This window comes from Trichomycterus rosablanca, chromosome 9 (genome assembly GCF_030014385.1).
Source record: "Trichomycterus rosablanca isolate fTriRos1 chromosome 9, fTriRos1.hap1, whole genome shotgun sequence".
In the NCBI taxonomy this organism is placed as follows: domain Eukaryota; kingdom Metazoa; phylum Chordata; class Actinopteri; order Siluriformes; family Trichomycteridae; genus Trichomycterus; species Trichomycterus rosablanca.
In genome coordinates this window covers 29,580,962-29,601,652 of record NC_085996.1, presented here as the reverse complement: position 1 = coordinate 29,601,652, position 20,691 = coordinate 29,580,962, and the positions used below count along the sequence as shown (strand labels likewise).

Sequence of the window (20,691 nt, the reverse complement as noted above, 5' to 3'; positions counted from 1 at the left end):
TAAGGTTATCATAAAGCATGAATGTGTGAAGTGGAAGTCTGTTTGAAATGAGAGGGCTGTATTCTGCAGGATACTTTAACAGAGATAAGTTAAATGTGATATGCTCTTTTCTGCATGTTGCATTATATTGAAACAAACCGGTAAGCCAAATAATTGGCCTGCATTGGCTTTATATATATGTCCATTTTATCAGCTCCACTTACCATATAGAAGCACTTTGTAGTACATTTACTGACTGTAGTCCATCTGTTTCTCTACATACCTTTTTAGCCTGCTTTCACCCTGTTCTTCAATATTCAGGACCCCCAGAGGACCACCACAATGCAGGTTTTATTTGGGTGGTGGATCATTCTCAGCACTGCAGTGACACTGACATGGTGGTGGTGTGTTAGTGTGTGTTGTGCTGGTATGAGTGGATCAGACACAGCAGTGCTGATGGAGTTTTTAAACACCTCTCTGTTCCTGCTGGACTGAGAATAGTCCACCAACCAAAAATATCCGGCCAGGCTCGTAGGCAGCGTCCTGTGACCACTGATGAATGTCTAGAAGATGACCAACTCAAACAGCAGCAATAGATGAGTGATCGTCTCTGACTTTACATCTACAAGGTGGACTGACTAGGTAGGAGTGTCTAATAGAGTGGACAGTAAGTGGACATAGTATTTAAAAGCTCCAGCAGCGCTGCTGTGTCTGATTCACTCATACCAGCACAACACACACTACCACACCACCATCATGTCATCGTCACTGCAGTGCTAAGAATGATCCACCACCTAAATAATATCTACTCTGTGGTGGTCCTGTGGGGGGTCCTGACCATTGAAGAACAGGGTGAAAGCAGGCTAAAAAGGTATGTAGAAAAACAGATGGACTACAGTCAGTAATTGTAGAACTACAAAGTGCTTCTATATGGTAAGTGGAGCTGATAAAATGGACAGTGTGTGTAGAAACAAGGAGGTGGTTTTATTGTTATGGCTGATCGGTGTATATATGAATGTAAATGTTCAGGTTGCCACAACAAATCACAATAAATGTACGCTATTTCTTTTAAAGCTCTTATTGATTCTAAGATTACTGTGCTTTAAGTGGTTGATAGTAAAGTTGAAGAGGCCCACCCAATCATGTTTACATTTAAAAATATGGTTCGTAAGTCAAAACTGGGTGCTTCACAAAGAAAAAAAAAAGTCAAACTCTAAAATCCAGCTATGTTAAATCATGATGACAACAGCAAGAACTAAATAAATACAAATTTTCTTTTGTCAATTATGAAACTAATTAATCTGAAACTAACTCATACATCTGTTAATGGGTGATTCTTCAACTGGGGGAACTTTTACGTCCCTAAGTTATAAATTTGTGTTAAAAAATACTTTATTACAAAACAAATATTTTAGGTATTAAAAAGATCATTCATTGCATCACTAAAAAAAATTACATACCAAAATAATTATGATTTTCATTTTTTATGATGATTTAAACATCAATATTTTGCTACTTTGGCCTTGTCCCCAACCCAGACTTTAAAACTTCTCTGCTCTAATAAAATGCTAAAAAGTGATCAATTCATTATAAAAATCACAATATGAGTTTTATAATAACTTAAAAAGAAACAAAATGAAATGTTTTTTCATATTTGTACAACCTATGCATATTTTTGAGCAATATATTACTGTCCCCAGCATTATCGTCATTACTGCAACAGTGTATGGTTTCTGTAGGGAATCATTTGAAAGTAACACTTGTTTATGTTGTAACCATGGAAACAAAGACTTGCAAGGAAGCACATGCCAGCCATGAGAGAAGATTAACATTTTAATGTCTGGAAATGTGAGTAATTTAATCATGTATTCCTCCTGATCATAGAGTATATTTATTCAGCGTCATTACCATTTACATAAGTATGGCAGTACTTTACCAAAAAAAAAGAAATTTACACATTATATGTATTTAAAGTGCATCTTGTACTAGCTGTTGACTAGCTTTAGCAAATCCATGGCCTATCTAGTTCTTTTCTTAAAAAAAGTAAAAATTGTCATTACCGCAACACATACCAACACATAATGACATTTTGCTATGCCACTTCGCAAATAAATATGAAATATTAAAATTCTATATAAGCTCAATTGTAGCCATCATTAAGTCTTTGCTCTAGCATCATCTTGACATAATTGAAACTAAATTATTCCTAATTTTATTTTTCAAAAGTTAAGATGGTCAAAAGAGCCCGCAATTGAAGAATCACCCTAATAACAGTTAAGGCTGAAAGACTTACTCCTGTGGAATTGCATTGCATAGATGAGTTCAAATGGTTTTGACCTACACTTTTGTAAATTCTGTAAAAGTTTCTGAGGAGTTCTGTGTGGAACTGAGTACACGTACAGTATTTGATCTAAATAACTAATGCCTAATCTTCTATCTTCCATTCTCTTGTGTTTTGTTTTATTGATTTGAGTGTTCTATTTTTAAGCTAAAATCTGCAGACATGGGGCAAAGCGTTCCTAGATCTATTTGACTCCTACACTGCTTTGTTTTGCAGCGCTGTCAATGAAAACTAAGCTGCTGTAATTTCTGTCTGATTACTCAGCTTATTAGACTCTTATCTGCTCTGACCTGATTTATGAAAGGCTTGTTTACGGTACTGCTTATGCGGTAGAATGTGTGACTTGTGGTCTTACGTGTACGTGTGTGTGTGTGTGTGTGTGTAAACAGTTGGTGTTAGAATATTGTGTTTGGCTTCTGGGCTGTCTATTTCTGAGAGGTCTTGAGAAGTCAGACATGATCTTATAAATGTCTGAAAAATGATTTTTGAATAATTTAACTGTTAGTAAAAGTAAAAGCAAACAGGCTCACACCCACAGGCATTGGCTTATAAACCTGCCCCTGTAGTCTTTTACCTTCCAGAGAAGTATTATTTATGACAAAGAAAATGCTAACACGTCTGTAAAGTGAATGATTTTGGAAAATCAGATATTGTTATATTTTTAATAAAATTATATGGGTACAATAAGGGGAGCACAGTGGCTCAGTGAGTAGCACTGTTGCCTTACAGCAGGAAGGTCCTGGGTTTGATTTTCAGAGCAGTTTGGTCCTTTCTATTATGAGTTTGCATGTTCTCCCTGTGTCTGCATGGGTTTTTTTCCATGAGCATTGGTTTTCTTCTACAGTCAAAAGACATGCAGTCAGGTTCATTTGAGCTACTAAAACTGCCCTAGGTGTGTGTGTGTGTGAGTGAATGTGTGTATGTGTGTTTGTCCTGTGATGGACTGGCCACCTGTTTAGGGTGTTTCCTGTCTTCTGCCTGGTAATTTGGATCCACTTCGCCAGACAATAAATGAATGACTTTAGGTAAAAATATAAATAATGGCATTATTTCTTCATGGTCAGTGTTTCCTTGGATACAGGTATATCTTGAATGTGTATTTATTTTAATTTTCATACTCATTTTAGTGTGTGTTTCTGCTGCTGATCCTCCTCATGCCTGTAAGCCAGTAAAACAGTAACAACTGGTATACACATTTAATTGTAAATTATTGGTTCAGAATGGATTGGCATCATTACTAATGCTGGGGTCCCACCTAAATTACACGCTGCATTAAAGTAAAAGCTGTTGCCCCTACTCAGCCTGATCTCATCCTCATACACATTAACAGTGTTTTATTTTCTGTAGAAAGCAAACACATACAGTGCTGCTTAACTATTTGCTCACCTGATCACTTGATTTCTTCTATTTTTGCTCATTTGAAACATTTAAATGTTTCAAAGGCAACATTAGTAAACACAAAACACAGATTTTTGCATTTTGTGTTTACCTGGGTTATGTATTAGCATATACGTGTGACAAATCTGCAGAAACTGAAACCATTCGGAACAGGGCACTAATGACGACCTGTACAAAGAGGACAGATTTCCAGTTCAGTCTGGTCGTGTTAACACTTATTTTAAATATTAGAGCAATCTAGTTTGGGCTAATTGGGGTGGCACGGTGGCTCGGTGTGTACCACCGCCTCACAGCAAGAGGGTCCTGAGTTGGATCCCCAGATGTGGCGGTCTGGGTCCTTTCTGTGTGGAGTTTGCATGTTCTCCCCATGTCTGCGTGGGTTTCCTCTGGGAGCTCTGGTTTCCTCCCACAGTCCAAAGTCATGCAAGTGAAGTGAATTGGAGACACTAAATTGTCCATGAATGTGTTTGACATTGAACTGATGAATCTTGTTTAACAAGTAACTATCGTTTCTGTCATGAATGTAACCAAAGTGTAAAACATGACATACTAATAAATAAATAAGTTTGGGCTAATTACAATATCTTTGAGTTGATTACAAGCGACTAAACAAGCTAAACAATCACTAGGAGGACTAATCACATTTGAATTTGGTTTCATGTTTGGGGCTTTAAATTGGGATCAGAACAGCATTGTATGGCCAGATTTTTCCAAAGATGTTTTAGATGTTTCTCACCCATCTCAGTTTTCAGGCTAAACACATATTTGCTATTAAAATATAATATATATAATACAAGATATTAGAGGGTGGCACAGTGGCTTAGTGGGTAGCACGGTCGCCTCACAGCAAGAAGGTCCTGGGTTCGATTCCCGGGTGCGGCAGTCCAGGTCCTTTCTGTGTGGAGTTTGCATGTCGTCCTCGTGTCTGCGTGGGTTTCCTCTGGGAGCTCCAGTTTCTTCCCACAGCCCAAAGACATGCAAGTGAGGTGAATTGGAGATACAAAAAATTGTCCATTACTGTGTTTGATATAACTTTGTGAACTGATGAAGCTTGTGTAATGAGTAACTACCTGTCCTCTGAATGTAACCAAAGTGTATACTATGATGTTAAAATATGTTAAGTACAGAAATAATGTAAAGTATTATGTGCCTTTTCAAGATTTTTGAATCTTTGATTAAATGTTGTTTAATCAAGTGAAATTTTTACTCAACTGCCAGATAATGTTGCTTCTTTAAATAAATAAACTTTAAAAAAGGAAGTTGGCAGTGTAGTGAGAAAACTTTATATTTAATGTTTAATAGCTGTGATAAAGGTCTAAATGTGTGTCATGATCGTGATTAGATGCCAACGATTTCTGCAAATATTCTTTTTCTGTAACTGAATAATTAAAACACACTTTTTTTCTCTCCAAACGATTGCTGTCCAACCACCCCCTCATTTTTTAAAATATGATGTTTTTTAAGGTCAGACTATACAGACATTATAAAAATCTAATTCGACTGCATCCATTAGACTTAATATTTATTCATTAGAGGTAGAAATATTAGTGGTAAAGTCTGTAGCGCTTTGTACAGATTTACGCAGATTTTCATTTAGGAATGTCTTTTGGAGCATTTTAAGGATCATTTAGCCCACACTATGACCTGATTAAACTGCTGTCTGTATGTACAAAATACACATAACGACAACAGTTTTAATAGGACATGTACTAAATGTGATGGCAGTCTTGTGATAAGAGTTTATGTAGCTCTTTTTTCTGTAAATGAATACAATACGTATTTTTTCTAATATTAACTTTTGCATGTTTTTTTGTATTGTAAAGTTGTGGATAAAAATAATATTACACAATAAGAACACAATAATATTACATTTTGCTGTTTCTTGTTAGGGCAGCACGGTGGCTTAGTGGGTAGCACTCTCGCCTTAGAGCAAGAAGGTCCTGAGTTTGATCCCCAGGCGGGGCGGCCAGGCCAGGTCCTTGTCTGCGTGGGTTTCCTCCGGGAGCTCTGGTTTCCTCTCATAGTCTAAAAACATGCAGTCAGGTTAATTGGAGACACTGAATTGTCCTATGGGTGTGTGTGTGTGTGTGTCTGCCCTGCGATGGGATGGTGCCCCGTCCAGGGTGTTACTGTGTGCCTTGCGCCCAATGAAAAGCTGGGATAGGCTTCAGCACCCGCGACCCTGATTGGATAAGCAGCTAAGAGAGTGAGTGAGTGAGTGTTTCTTGTTATGATTGACTACAAATGGGGACTTCTTTGTGCCTATATGACCATGGCTAGCCATAAACATAAATACATACACTAGCCCAAATTATAAAGGCAAGATAAAATAAGCTGACAGAAACATAATACTTATTTTATCATAAAATAAAACGTACGTGTTAAGCATGGTAATACAATCCAAATAAATAAATATTAACTTGGCTAGTTAAACTGAACATAAGTTCATGAATACTGGTTTGCCAAGTCCAGGAAAAATGCAAACTGCGACTTTATGATAAGAATAAATTTGAATAATTAAATGTAATTGATTTAAAAAAGGTTTGTGTTAAGCTCTATTAAGCTACTGGAACATGTGTGACACTGTCCGCAATACAGTGAGATTCACATTGTCATGGGCTTAAAGGCTTGCACATGACGAAGAAGCCCTTTTAAAAATCAGCACCTTAAAGCACAAGCACAAACAAATGTAACAATAGCACAGTCACCTACCAACAGCTCAATAGTTAAAGTTCATTTTAGGAACAGTAAAGCAGTGCAGGCTTGTTTTACTCTTGCTTTTGTTAAGTGAACACTGGTTCGAGCTGGCATCTTTAAGCTGTTTCTGTTAGTGAATTGTTTTCTCTGTACTCGGGCTGACACTTTTCATATTTAGCATTTGAGGGTCTGAACCTTTCTTCCTCTCCACCAGTAAACATACTGGTAAGCACATAGCTTGAGAACTATTTCGGTCTGGGTTTGTTCCCATGGAAACATCCTGAGGTGTAGAGAAATGCAAGACATTGCAGTAGTTAAGTTACCTCCAAGCAAACTGTGTGTTTGTGTTTCTTTAGCAGTTTTTATCTTATTTTGCTTTTTTATTTGACAGGCATAATGTGATTAATGTATTTGCACAGTTTTATTATGTAGATTCAGTACTTTCACCTGGTGCAGAACATTTGCAGTGCATCAATTGAATTATATATTTACAATTGCTTAAATATTTACAATCTTGATTAATATTTTGATTAGACACAATCTACTGAGATTGTAAATAAAGAGCATGTGTAATTAAATAAATTGCATGTGTATTGTTGGTGGTTGTGTTGTAAAGATAAATCAAAAAGACTAATAAGATCTACAGAAAAAACATTCTATACAAAAATGCAGTATGAGCCATAAGTTATATATATATTATTTATGCATTTTCTCCCCTTTTTCTCCCTTTTTTTTTTTTAGCGTGTCCAATTGCCCGATTGCGTCATGCTTCCTCTCCACCAATGCCGATCCCTGCTCTGATTGAGGCAAACAAAGCTAACCCACACCCCCTCCGACACGTGGGCAGCATGCTGTATGCATCTTATCACCCACACTTCGACGAGTGCAGTGCAGCTCAGCACTGTGTACGGAGAGACACACCCTGAGAGCACTCTTTTCTCATCTCTGTGCAGGCGCCATCAATCAGCCAGCAGAGGTCGTAATTGCATTAGTTATGAGAGAAAGACCCCATCCGGCTTAATCCCACCCATATCTGAACAACAGGCCAATCGTTGTTCATGTGGCTGCTCAGCCTAGCCGGCAGGCAGAGCTGAGATTCGATACAATGTATTCAAGATTCCAGCTCTGGTTCCAGCGTGTGTTTTTACCGCTGTGCCACCTGAGTGGCGAGCCATCAGTTTTTAACTCTAATTCACACAATTAAAAAAAATGGATATAAGAAAAAAACAACTATTGCTAGATATTCTTGCTGCAATGGCTGTGTCCTAATTGCATACTACCCATTTCAAATCGTATGTACTTGGTAGACTTTATCATCAAGCCAAATTTATTTGTATAGCACTTTTTACAATATACATTGTCTCAAAGCAACTTTACAAAATCCAGGAACAACAGACCAAAAAACCCTGTTGAACAAGCCAAGGTTGACAGTGGCAAAGACAAACTCACTTAAAATTACAGGAAGGAACCTTGAGAGGAACCAGATTCAACAGGGACCGCCATCCTTCTTGAGTGGCCTGGAGAAAAAAGTTAAATGAATTAGACCTACACAAAATTTATTTAAACTAGAAGTTATAATTAACAAAAAAAATAAAAAAGCAATTGGAGTTCATCATTATTCAGTCCAGTCACTATGTGACCAATATGTGATGAGTTTTTGCCTGTCAATCATATTAGTTTACATAATTACATGATAGTTTATTCAATTGCTTAAAATATCGTAAATGCTTGGTAAATTACACTGTGCACTTTATGCATCCATTTGCTTTTACTTCAACCCACATTAATTCCCTTTTACAAAAGACAAAGTTCGAAAGATGCAGTATTCAAAAATCTGGCCTTTTTGTTTAGTACCTTACTTTTCATATTATTAAACTGGTATACTGTATTTACCCTATTAATTAAATGTTCAGGCAAAATGCGTAGCCTAAAATGTTTTCATTATTATATGTAGGGCGGCACGGTGGCTAAGTGGGTAGCACTGTCGCCTTACAGCAAGAAGGTCCTGGGTTCGATCCCCAGGTGGGGTGGTCTGGGTCCTTTCTGTGTAGAGTTTGCATGTTTTCCCCGTGTTCACGTGGGCTTTCTCCGGGTGCTCCGGTTTCCTCCCACAGTCCAAAGACATGCAAGTAAGGTGAATTGGAGACACTAACTAATCTTTATTATTATTACTATTATAATGTATACCTAACTAATCCTTTATTATTATTATTACAGTTATTATTATAATACATACCCATTTTTATTCATATGCTTATCGTTATTATTGCTATTATGTATATCATACTATGTATATACGTAGATATAATTCCATATATGTAAATAGCTATAGTTATAACTTTATATTCATATTAATCATAGATATATGTTACTGATATTCTCAGTGTTTTGCACAATGCTACTATTTGCACTTCTGGTAGATGCTAACTAAGTTGAATCTATCTATCTGTCTGTCTGTCTGTCCGTCCGTCCGTCCAAATTGTCCATGACTGTGTTTGATATTAAACTTGTGAACTGATGAACCTTGTGTAATGAGTAACTACCGTTCCTGTCATAAATGTAACCAAAGTGTAAAACATGACATTAAAATCCTAATAAGCAAATTAACAAACATTATAATATGTATGTGGCTTCTCTACATTTCTAATTTTCTGATTATCTCATTCACAGCTCTTTTATACGCCACAATCTTTGGAAATGTGACCACCATCTTCCAGCAGATGTATACCAACACCAACCGCTACCATGAGATGCTGAACAATGTGCGGGACTTTCTGAAGCTTTATCAGGTGCCCAAAGGCCTGAGCGAGAGAGTAATGGACTACATTGTGTCCACATGGGCCATGTCGAAAGGCATCGATACAGAGAAGGTGAGCCCTTACCCTTTTCTACTGAGTGGGGCATTTGTACCACATACTTTAAATTATCTTACTGTTGCACTGGTAATGTTTAACAGAATGATATAAAACTTGTCAGACATTTTTGAATACTAAGACATGGTATGACTGTTTTTGGACCACTGGAATATTACAGACAACACACATAAACTGACAACTAAAAATATATATGCAACAAATGTAACAAAAAAGATTTTTTAACACAAAATTAAATTACAGGGGTGGCACATGGTGCAGTGTGTAGCACTGTCACCTCACAGCAAGAAGGACCTGGGTTTGATTTCCTGGTCCGGCAGCCAGGATCTTTTCTATGTGGAGAAAATATATGTTTGCATGTTCTCCCTGTGTTCAAGTGGGTTTCCTTTTGGTGCTCTGGTTTCCTCCAGAAAAGTTCAAAGAAATGCAACCAGGCCAGTCGTAGCTACTAAAAATTGCTCTAAATGTAAGTGTGTGTATGGTGATGTGTGTCTGCCCTGGTGACTGGTCCAGGGTGTTTTCTGCCTTTCACCAATGAAACGGGCAGAATGGTGGCTCGTTAGCACTATCGCCTTACATCAAAAAGGTCTGGGGTTCGATTCCCAGGTGGAGTGGTTATGAGCCTTTCTGTGTGGAGTTTGCATGTTCTTCCCGTGTCTGTGTGGGTTTCCTCCGGGAGCTCCAGTTTCCTCCCACAGTCCAAAGACATGCCAGTGTGGTGAATTTTGGATACAAAATTGACCATGACTGTGTTTGATAATAAACTTGTAAACTGATGAATCTGGTGTAGCCAGTAATTACCTGTCCTGTCATGAATGTAATCAAAGTGTAAAACATGTGTTATCTACCAATGAATCTGGGGTGGCACGGTGGCTCGGTGGGTAGCACTGCAAGAAGGCCTCACAGCAAGAAGGTCCTGGGTTTGATCCCCAGGTGGGGCGGTCTGGGTCCTTTTCAAACCGGAGTTTGCATGTTCTCCCCGTGTCTGCGTGGGTTTCCTCTTGGTGCTCCGGTTTCCTCCCACAGTCAAAAAGACATGCAAGTGAGGTGACTTGGAGATACTAAATTGTCCATGACTGTGTTTGATATAACATTGTGAACTGATGAATCTTGTGTAATGAGTAACTACCGTTCCTGTCATGAATGTAACCAAAGTGTAAAACATGACGTTAAAATCCTAATAAAACAAAAACAAAACGAACCAATGATGTGGATCCACCCAGACCCTGAACAAGATAAAACGGTGGTATAACAGACAATAAATAAATTGATGAATTGAATGAGGAGTAAATTATGCAGCACTAAAGAATACACAAAACAAAAACATTGTTACACATGATAAAAATTTATTTTACAACAAATGTATTGTGTGTTAATGAAAACTAATTATAGAACACAATAACAAATACTCTTAGGAAAATTCAGAAAATAACATTTCAAAAGCACCCCAACCATACATGTGCAGGACATGTCTGGCCTATACGAGGGTCGATAACATCTCATCAGCCTTCTCATCAGTTGGGGCCAGGGAATGGATGAATGGTGGTTGGGCACAGCAGCATTTTAATTAAGTTCTGGTGAAGTGAAGAGGATGAGATCTAATTCGTTTTCTACTTAGGTACTGCCATGATTTTTTCCTCTGTCTCTAATGGAATCCTCAGCAGGTGAATAAAGCCAGAATTCTTTGCCACTTTTGATAACTTGAAAATCAGTAATATGGCTTTGGCGTGATGCTATACAACCACAAGCTTTTGAAATACACTTATATATGAAATATAGTTTTTATATTTTTCCTACAGAAAATCACACACCAAGTAAATATTTCAGTAATTAACATTGTCATGTTTGATGAAATTTGAATACTTGTTTCTCTTTTCTGTAATATAGTAGAATTGTATTACCCACCAGCTTCAACCATATGTTATTTCTTAGATTTTTTTATTTAAGTATGATACAGCATTTCTTACTAGTGTCTATAAAAGCTGTTGACAGTAAATAAACAACCTGAAAGACTTGACATGACTTTTATGGTAAAATATTCAATCACACAGCAGCAGAAGATCATAACCACTTATCTGCTTACCTGATCTATATCCATGTGTTGTTCCATTAGGGATATAATCCACTTTACATAAGACCATCTTGTATGTTTCCAGAATATATAAATCCATATCCAACTGTTTTATCCACCTAACTAATGAAAACTATATTTATTCTCTCTGCTTTCCCGGTAAGAAGCTTAAATTGGTGATTCGTTCACTAAACTGTCATTTATAGAACAACCAATGAAGAAAGAGATTGAAATTCCGCCCAGAATGTGAATTCTGAAGCTCTGATTGCTTTATACATCTGAATATCTTCACCAAATGAACCGATTCATGGAGTTGTTTATGTACAACATCATAATGAAACAGAGGGAGTCGTTTCTGACTCGTTAACTCAGTGATTCAGTTCGCAAGCCCTACTCTAAAGAACAGTTTCGTAAATGCTCAGCAGGATCAAACAGCCTAATGGGTCGGTTTAATGTCGAGTCAGTAACGGATGTTTTTTAAAATGTAGCGAATTACAATTCTTAATACAAAACATACTTAAGTAAAAGTTAAATTACTGGTTGTAAAATCTACTTAAAGTACAAGTACACAAAAAAACTACTCAATTACAGTAACGCGAGTAAATGTAATTCGTTACTTTGCACCTCTGCATATAATATGTCTAGTTTGCTTATTTACCTGAACCACAAGAGGCGGCACGGTGGCTAAGTGGGTAGCACTGTCGCCTCACAGCACGGTCCGGGTCCTTTCCGTATGGAGTTGGCATGTTCTCTTCGTGTCTGCGTGGATTTACTCCGGGTGCTCTGGTTTCCTCCCACAGTCTAAAGACATGCAAGTGAGGTGAATTGAAGATACTAAATTGTCCATGACTGTGTTCGATATAACCTTGTGAACTGATGAACCTTGTGTAATGAGTAACTACCGTGTCTGTTATGAACGTAACCAAAAAGTAAAAACAGGACGTTAAAATCCTAATAAACAAACAAACAAACCTGAACCACAAGCATCACATTAGAAAAGTTGATAAAGCTCTCTCCAGATGAACTTTATTCTCCAGATGAACTGGATATATTTTTGGTTGGTGGACTATTCTCAGTCCAGCAGTGACAGTGAGGCGTTTAAAAACTCCATCAGCATTGCTGTGTCTGATCCACTCTTACCAGCACAACACACACTAACACACCACCACCATGTCAGTGTCACTGCAGTGCTGAGAATGATCCACCACCCAAATAATACCTGCATTGTAGTGGTCCCGGAAGAGTCCTGACCATTAAAGAACAGCATGAAAGTGCTCCTAAATGGTAAGTGGAGCTGATAAAATGGACAGTGAGTGTAGAAACAAGGAGGTGGTTTTAATGTTATGGCTGATCAGTGTATATGACCATATAATCTTACCACAACCATGCTTAAGAATAGGTATGTGTTAAGGCCACTGGAAATAGTGCATTGTGCATGGATTAATAAGGGACAAGTATTTCAGAATTTTTGAATCGAGCAGGGCAGTGACTCAAACTTATGCAAGCTGGTTTTGGAATGGCTAAATTAAACTTGTAGAATGGTATTCGCCTAGTCCTGATGCAACCTTATTGAGAATATAAAAACTATATTTGGAAGTCACGTGTTAGCCAGATAACCAACACAGCTGGTTAGAATTTATTAATTCTGCTAAGTACAGTGATTCAAACAGTGTTGTAAAAGACATGTAATCAATTTTTTTTCAAGAAACTCAAATTCATAAGAGCTCTTACTTGTGAAAGGATTTTGGTACAAATGGTGTGTTTTAATTATTAATATGCAGAAAGACAGCTGCTAAAAAAACATTTCAGTCCCAAGACTGTCAGAATAAACATGCCCCTTAGAAGCATGTGTAGACTTTTGACTTTTATCAGCAGGAATTCTGATGATATGTTGAAGCATATGAGTGTGTGTTTGCAAGACACTTGACTCACAGTTAATTTAATTATGGCTCTAGACTGCATCAGAATGAAATATTCATGTGTGCTGAGGACTGCCATTTTTAAACAACGGCAGCAGCTGAGCAAGGTTCTGACAAAATAATATAGTATGCTAAAAAAAGCTAAATCATTGCTTACCCAGGCAGCACTTTTAGACTCGCGTATATTTCAGAAGGGAATTCTTGCTGAATTGTCTTTTCCTTGATCGTTATTGCTGCCCTTTAAGAGTATCGAGTCAGCTAAGGTCTACACTGTTTCAGCTGTGATAACATAATGTTGATTCACTGTTTCAGTTTTAATGGATCGCTGCGCTACACTTACGTCGTACTGGCTTCCTTTTTCCAGGTGCTGTCCATCTGCCCTAAAGACATGCGTGCAGACATCTGCGTACACCTAAACCGCCAGGTGTTCAACGAACATCCTGCCTTTCGGCTGGCAAGCGACGGCTGTCTGCGCTCCCTGGCCGTGGAGTTTCAGACGACACACTGCGCACCTGGAGACCTCATCTTCCACGCTGGCGAGAGTGTTGACACGCTCTGCTTTGTGGTGTCAGGATCCCTGGAAGTCATTCAGGACGAGGAAGTTATTGCTATTCTAGGTGAGACGTGTTGCGTATGCTTTCCAAAAGTTATCATTTACAATAATACAAAAAAATTAGTCAAATCTTTGACAGCGCAGTTGTAGCCTAGCAGTTAAGGTACTGGACTAGTAATTAAAAGGCCCACTTCTGCCAGATTGTCACGGTTAAGCCCTTGAGCAAGGTCCTTAACCCTCAATTGCCTAGAATGTATACTGTCACAGTACTATAAATTGCTTTGGGTAAATGCATCTCCTAAATGCTGAAAATGTAAATGTCTGCATCAGTTTCCATTAAATATGGTCTGATTTTAATCCAGGTCATAACATGCAAACACATTCTCTCAAAACTAATAACATGCACTTTGTGTCTATAGTAATGACAGTCATTATGATTATTATGATTTATTATTATTGTATGTGAACATTTTTATTTAATATCTGGCTGAACCTTTCACAATATACACTGATAAGCCATAACATTAAAACCACCTCAGCACTGCAGTGACAATGACATGGTGGTGGTGTGTTAGTGTGTGTTGTGCTGGTATGAGTGGATCAGACACAGCAGCACTGCTGTAGTTTTTAAATACTGTGTCCACTCACTGTCCACTCTATTAGATACTCCTATCTAGTTGGTCCACCCTGTAGATGTGAAGTCAGAGACGATCGCTCATCTATTGCTGCTGTTTGAGTTGGTCATCTTCTAGACCTTCATCAGTGGTCACAGGACGCTGCCCACGGGGCACTATTGGCTGGATATATTTTTGGTTGGTGGACTATTCTCAGTCCAGCAGTGACAGTGAGGTGCTGCTGTGTCTTATCCACTCATACCAGCAAAACACCCAAATAATACCTACTCTGTAGTGGTCCTTTGGGGGTCCTGACCATTGAAGAACAGCATGAAAGGGGGCTAACAAAGCATGCAGAGAAACAGATGGAATACAGTCAGTAATTGTAGAACTACAAAGTGCTCCTATATGGTAAGTGGAGCTGATAAAATGGACAGTGAGTGTAGAAACAAGGAGGAGGTTTTAATGTTATGGCCGATCAGTGTATATTGGAAGGAACACTCACCACCCCAATATTTTGATATGCTCAGTGTCCCTTCCCAATATATTGATGGAAAAACAATACACATATTTCACTCACTAGCTTTGCGTAATGTTTATGATTTATCAGAGTTCTCATCTGTTGTAGATTGCAGGAATGTTTTAGAATGGCAACAAAACCCAATCCCCCTACCCCCAGGTAGATTCCCTCACCCCATGTTCAGTTCATGGCTGTGACCTGGCTGCTACTCATACAATAAAAAGATAGAAATAAAATGTTGGCCCTTTCTGGGATTTCTTTACATTTTCATCTATTTTGGGTAAATTATCTGTTGCAATATCTAAATTTTATTCATATTTAGACAGATTCTTTAAAAAAGATATTTATTTGACATTAATGCACTTAAAAATGGGATAGATTAGATATTGTAAATATTGTGATTTCGGGAATGTGGAGAACTCATAGTCCCTCCATGAACTCACCCCCCCCCCCCCCCCCACTACACTGCCCCCCATTGGCTGCACTCGCCAGGTCCTTATTATTATATTAGAATATTTTTGTTAAGTAAAAATATTAAAATAACTAAAAGACAATGAAATATTAGAATACATGTAATCAAAATATACAGTGAGTGCACAGCAATGGATTTTGGGAAACTGTGTAACCTGCTTAACACTACTAGAAGGCACGCCGCATGAACTTCTGAGTGAGTACCTTTAATTCATTCTGGTATATTCATTCATTCTATATATATATAAATGAAATTGGTTGAGGGGGCCCAAAATTGTTTTTTGCACTGGGACCCATGTGCTCCTACTTACGCCACTGCTCCCTTTAAGCCCTAATTTGGCACTACAGGATAAACCATCATGCTCCTATGATAGATAAAGCCATATGGTCTTGGGGATACTTCATAAAAACGTTGCCACTTAACACAATCCATTAAGATGATCTCTTGACCTGTGAAGCCTATGGTTGTTTCAACAAGACTTTGCCAGACCTCATTCTGCACATGTTTTAACAGCATTGCTTCATAGATACAGTGTGTGTGTGTGTGTTTGATTGGCCAGACAGAATGTGTTTGTCTCATTTTATGACTTAAAGGTCAAACCACATTTTATGATAAAGCAGAAATCTAGACAATTTCAAATGTTTTATAAACTTTTTTTAAACAAGTTTAGTGACTGACTGCACATGCACTGGAAAATTTTAAGAAAAACGTTGCACCTTGCTTTGCTCAGCATTCATTTTAACTTAGTTTTACTTCATACTGAAAATTTGTATTATTCAGCAAAACTCGGCTATGAATAATTACTCACTAGGTATTATTGTGTGGTGTAGCACCTCTAACAAATACCAGCACAGACCAGAAAAATGTGGCGTGATTCCTTTCCATGTGTACTGATTATAATATATTATAGAGAATTGTTTAACAGGTATAAATGGACAATAGGCTTATTGAACAATAGACTGAAATACATGGCCCTTCATGGTAAAAAGCAAAGTCTGTGTTTATTAAATTATCTATATGTTTTTTTTCCTCTATGTATAATTGTGCTACATTCATTTATCCACAGAGACCTATGCTGTTTTTCATAGGTTGTTGGACATTAAAGGATTAAAGGAATTAACAGTAGTTAATTTTCCTGCTAAGACACACATGCAGTCACATCACTCTGCAAAAAGAAAAAAACAACTCTGTGCCAGTTTATGGAAGAAAAGTGCTGATAAGCCTTCATTCCACATTTCTAAAATGTAGCCTGAATTGACTTCATTCTGTTGGCATAGTAACGTTAATATAAAAAAAAAACAATAAATCACTCCAGGAGAATTAGCCACAGCACAAACGTTTCAATAGTTTTTTATAGATTTGTCCCCTCTTGTTTTTGGATAATGAACATCTAATTTGGCAAGAAAAACAATAAATGTTTATTATTTGTATTTTCTCAGCAGTTGAACATTAGTAAGGCCATAAAACAGCCAATAATGATCTCAGGAGATTCTCCATAATGACTCCAAACAATAAGTAGTGTGAAAATGTGTATCCAACATGTTTAATAGCCTATTTGTTAAATCCTCTATTAGAATGGAATCAACAGCCGAGTAATGGTGATGCCCTCGGCTCATACCATAAGAATGTGATGTGTCCTGCACGGACTCCCACATTGTGAGTGAATGGCTTCACATTAAGTGTGATTGGATGCAGGGTGGCACAGTGGCACAGTGGGTAGTACTATCGCCTCACAGACGAAAGGGCCTGGGTTTAGTTCCCTGTGCCACTGGGGTCCTTTCTATGTGGACTTTGTGTGTTCTTCCTGTGTCTGTGTAGGTTTCCTTCGGTGCTCTGGTTTTCTCCCACAAGTCCAAAGACATGCACTCAGTCTAATTGGACCTTCTAAGAATCGTTTTAAGTGTGTGTGTGTGTGTGTGTGTGTGTGTGTGTGTGTGTGTGTGTGAGCCCTTCGATGGACTGGCGACCTGTCCGGAGTAGTTCCTGCATTTTGCCCAAAAAAATAAGACCCACCATGACCCTGACCTGGAAAAATGGTCATAAAACAGACAATGAATTAATGAATGGATGCAACAGAAAGGAACTTTGTGAGGACTTGTTGTTCTAATGGAGGAGCATTAGAAGCTCGCTTTCTCTAATGATTATAAAATGAAACAGGATAAGATTGCTTGAACTCACTATTCTGAACCTGCTGGGCTCCTAATGATGGGACTAGCATCTTACATTGTGTGTAACACAGATTAAAGCTTAGCCTGACCAAAATCAGTTTTGAATTTGAGGGTTTTTAATAAAAAATATCAAATGAAAATGGGTGCAGAGCTGACATTTACCTGCTCTTATCCAAAAAGAAATGTAACAGAAAAATCAATGTTGTGCATAATTTAACATGTTTTTGCCTATAAACAATTATTTCTCCCAGGTAAGGGTGATGTTTTTGGTGATGTGTTCTGGAAGGAGACCACACTCGCTCACGCATGCGCCAACGTTCGGGCACTGACTTACTGCGACCTGCACGTGATTAAAAGAGAGGCTCTGCTTAAGGTGCTGGAGTTCTACACGGCCTTTGCCAACTCCTTCTCCCGCAACCTCTTCCTCACCTGCAACCTCCGGAAACGGGTAGGACGAACACACACACACACACACACTTAAAAAATGAAGAAAAAAAATACATGCATATTAAAAACCTCTGATTTTATTAGACACATATAGCCTGTGATTACGACTACATGGATGGTGAGTAATAATATAGTAATGTAGTAATCAATAAAATTAAATTTAATACTTGTAAATATCCTATTTAAATATTTACCATAATGTTACTTTTAAAAAACTCATTAATGATAAAGAAACAAACATTAAGCTATTATTTTAAAACCAAAATAAGCATATATTTACAATTATAAAGAATACCTTTAAAAATATGAAATTAATATACCTACACTACAATGAATCACCTTAGTACTTTGTTGCAAAGTCATTGTTTACCAAGACAGTTTTGTATCTCTGTACCTGTTTTATTCGCTGAAGTTTTATTATATGCTATGAAATCTTTTTATTATCTTCTTATGTCCTCCGTTCTCTTTTAATGTTCTTTTCTAATCTGTTATTTTAGTCTTCTTCCTAGTGTAATGTTCATTCTTCGGCTCAACCCATTGCAGTAGTCATGCTGTATGTTTCTTTGTAAATCTCATCCCAAATTTTACTTTGTTTTTAATAGCAACACATAGCATATGACTCAAACTTTAAAAATACTTCACTATATTACTCATTTGGGTAAAGAATAGGACTAGAAAGGATTTTCTGTTTGCTTTTTTATATGAAGGTCTGGTCCCCTCGTCTAAACCTGCATCATTCTGTCTTGTAGTCTCGTGGAAGCACTTGTTTAATAGAGGGGCAACGCTTCCAAGCTCATTTATTGCTTTGGACCGTGGCCCCATGCTGGTTAAGCACATTGAATGATTCATTTAGACTGACAGTGTGCAGAGAGTGCTGAGCCCTACAGCTTAGAAAATACCTCCACAACACAATTAAGGAAATGTGTTAATAACAGTCTTTTCCTTTTAAAACACACTTTCACATTTTAAGACAATCGATTCTGTTAGTATAAAATAAAAGGGTGAAAGGAAATGATTTGTTAGGACCTGTCTGTGTTCTATGATTTAATCCCATTCTCTAAATAAAGACTTTGCCTGTTATGCTTTGTCTATGCCGTTGCTTCTTGCTAAATTAAACAGTGCAAATATCATTAGTTTCTAAAAACCCTCAAGAAATACATTTACCATAACCTCTATTTTTTCTTTCATTTAACACTTACATTTTTAGTTAATTTAGGGTTACTGTGGGTACCAGAAACTTTTAGGAGGTACATTGTGTCCTTTATTTTTCTGATTGGAGGGAGTGAATGAGCAAATGTGAGTGTGTGCAGCCCTGCAATAAATCATCACTAAGTCAGTGCTTTTAATGTTGAGACTGATTGGTACAGTATAAATGCAGATACTAATCTGATGCACATTTTGCTATATAACCACAGGATTTCGGATTTAACAGACAAAACCTAAAAAAACCAAATCTCCGGTTTGATTGTTTAAAATTCCCGTGAGAAGTGTACCAAGACCAGTAGTTTCAGTAACTGTACACTAGCCGGTGCAAGTCTTTCTGTTTACAGGAGTGATGGGCTTTATTTTGTCTGGAGGCTCTCTTTGTTCTCGCCTTTTTCTCTGTGTTTTACGCTTAATTTTTGCAAATTCTTGTGCTTAGTTATGTACCAGCACTGCTCTAGTAGCCACCAGCAGTTCTTTAGACTTAGAATAATAGATACTCCGAGTACCCAGTATACGATCACGCCAAAAAAAAAACATCTTCTCCACCACACAAGATAAATAAAATTTCTCACTAGTAGTACAGTACACCAATTGTAATATTTATGTACAGGTTTTACATTACATATTTACATATCTATTTACATGTAATATGTGCATGTTTAGCCTTTTTTTTTACCTTAGTGCTGTGTTTTTGTATATTTTTGCACCTCAAAAAATAGCTGTTTCGGACAGTCGCATTTTCCAGTCTCCCCCTTTTCAAGTTCATTAAATCAAGGTTTCACTGTAATTGCTACCGGATGGCTTGGCGTCTGTGGCAGACAAAAATTGGCCACCAAGTCTGCTGGGTGGGAAAAGACCGGGCTAAAAAGGGTGTGGGGTCTTCGACGCTGTGTAAGGATCATGGTAAGTAGCTTGAGGCGCCTGTACAGAAGTGGTAGAACGTGGAAATCAGTGTGTGACTCTTTGTGCACGGAAACAGGCTTCACCTGCGAATCCACCGAAGTGGACTGAGCACGTGTCAGAGGGAGCGTGTGTCAGGCAAATATAAAATAAGAAAAGGGGAGAAAATGCATAGAAAATAGCTAAAAATATAATAATTTATTTGCTTTATTTTGTTCAGTTGTATTTGGCTCATAAATGTTCCAAGTTATTATAAATTTTACATTTAAGTTCATTTTGTGTTTGATGAAACTCCACCACTACAAGTGGTGCTGTGTTAATTCGTATGTTGAGTAGGTTGTGGTATGTGTGGTTGTGGGATCTGAATGGAGGGGGTGGGGGATCTCATGCGATGACACAAGCAGCTCGCCTCCCCTTTGCTCTGTTTGCTGGGCGGCTCTGCTGATGAACCTTTACTGAGGAAAAACACCCCCTGTAAAGTACATCCTGAATAAAGCATGAGTCAGACCAGCAGGAAGAGCAGTGAAAAGCAC

General features: G+C 37.8%; 1 protein-coding gene across 3 annotated transcripts in view; it reads left to right on the top strand.

Moving 5' to 3' along the window:
- Positions 1-20,691, top strand: part of kcnh5a (potassium voltage-gated channel, subfamily H (eag-related), member 5a) — a 131,921-nt gene that overhangs the window by 87,355 nt on the left and 23,875 nt on the right. For all 3 annotated transcript variants that reach the window (XM_063001344.1, XM_063001343.1, XM_063001342.1), the window contains exons 8-10: positions 9,086-9,285; positions 13,643-13,895; positions 17,857-18,053. In XM_063001344.1, coding sequence (XP_062857414.1) covers positions 9,086-9,285; positions 13,643-13,895; positions 17,857-18,053 — 650 coding nt within the window. The remainder of the gene's footprint in view (positions 1-9,085; positions 9,286-13,642; positions 13,896-17,856; positions 18,054-20,691) is intronic.